This window comes from Perkinsus marinus (genome assembly GCF_000006405.1).
Source record: "Perkinsus marinus ATCC 50983 genomic scaffold scf_1104296975176, whole genome shotgun sequence".
Taxonomy (NCBI): domain Eukaryota; phylum Perkinsozoa; order Perkinsida; family Perkinsidae; genus Perkinsus; species Perkinsus marinus.
The window spans coordinates 1-1,000 of NW_003200830.1; the positions used below are offsets into that span (position 1 = coordinate 1).

Consider the following 1,000-nt stretch of genomic DNA (forward strand, 5'->3'; position numbering starts at 1 on the left):
CTCGGGATTCGGGGGTAGCTCGTGGCTAGGGGTAGAGGCAATTTCTGGGGTCTTGCGCGTCCTCAGATCTTCGCCAGTGTGAGTTGCGTGACACCCTGTGGAAGTTTTCATTTGCTCTTGTGCTGTTCGAGAAGACACCCGAGTTGGTCGAAGCGTGGCAGCGATGTGCGGCGTCGTGGACAGCGAGGGAGCTCTTTGATCATCACTTCGTGCGAGGCATTCTTCTGGAACTTGAAGGCCAACCCAAGGCAGACGATGACGATGAGAGGGCCGTCTTCACGGAAAAGGACTTAGAGCAGGTGGACGAGTGGCAAGGGTATGACGATGCTCAACTCGACAAGGTAAAAGGCAAGGAAAACAGTAGGTTTCATTTCGTTTTCCGCGTATAGGTCTGCGAGACGCATGGAATCTCAGTAGTACAACGTAACAAGGAAGAGAAGTTAGCCCAGCTGAAGCGATGGTTGATGGAGGTTGCGGGCGACAGACAAGAGTTGGACGGTATGGATGTCTCCGATGATGACATCTCAGAACTCAGCCAAGAAGATGAGGAGATGTCTGATGGAGAGCCGTTGGAGGAGGATGAGTGTGAAGCGGTTCCAGACAATTGGGAGACTCTCGATGACAATCCGGGGGAGGAAGATGTTGACGGCGAACCAGTCGAAGCCGCTGAGCCGCCCACTGCGCTCAGTTTTGGTGTTTCAGTGCCCACAATGGGTCCGAAAGTTCCAGGAGAACGGAAGCCGACAGCCTCAGTTGCTACAGTTAGCAATGATCGGGTACAAGTAGTTGCCGACATATCGAGTTTGATGGTTGAGCTTCCGCCCCCCAAAGTGACACCTCCGAAGCGGCGTGAGCGCAGTTGGAGTAGGAGTCGCCGGAGGAGAAGCAGGAGTCGTAGTGATAGTCATGAGAGAAGACGGTCACGGAGGAGATCGAGATCTCGGGAGACGAGTCGTCGACGTCGTCGCACAAGGCGTAGCGTCACACGCAGCATAAGTCG

At 54.5% G+C, this 1,000-nt stretch overlaps 2 protein-coding genes across 2 annotated transcripts; both read left to right on the forward strand.

The window, feature by feature from the left end:
- Nucleotides 1-66: 66 nt before the first annotated feature.
- On the forward strand, nucleotides 67-341 carry Pmar_PMAR013083 (hypothetical protein; the record flags this gene model as incomplete). Its single annotated transcript, XM_002765676.1, has 1 exon — nucleotides 67-341. A coding segment is annotated over one exon (275 nt), but the record flags the coding sequence as incomplete, so codon positions are not given.
- A 48-nt stretch (nucleotides 342-389) lies between these two features.
- Pmar_PMAR013084 (hypothetical protein) lies at nucleotides 390-786 on the forward strand (the record flags this gene model as incomplete). Its single annotated transcript, XM_002765677.1, has 2 exons — nucleotides 390-656; nucleotides 703-786. Coding segments are annotated over 2 exons (351 nt in total), but the record flags the coding sequence as incomplete, so codon positions are not given.
- Nucleotides 787-1,000: the final 214 nt, after the last annotated feature.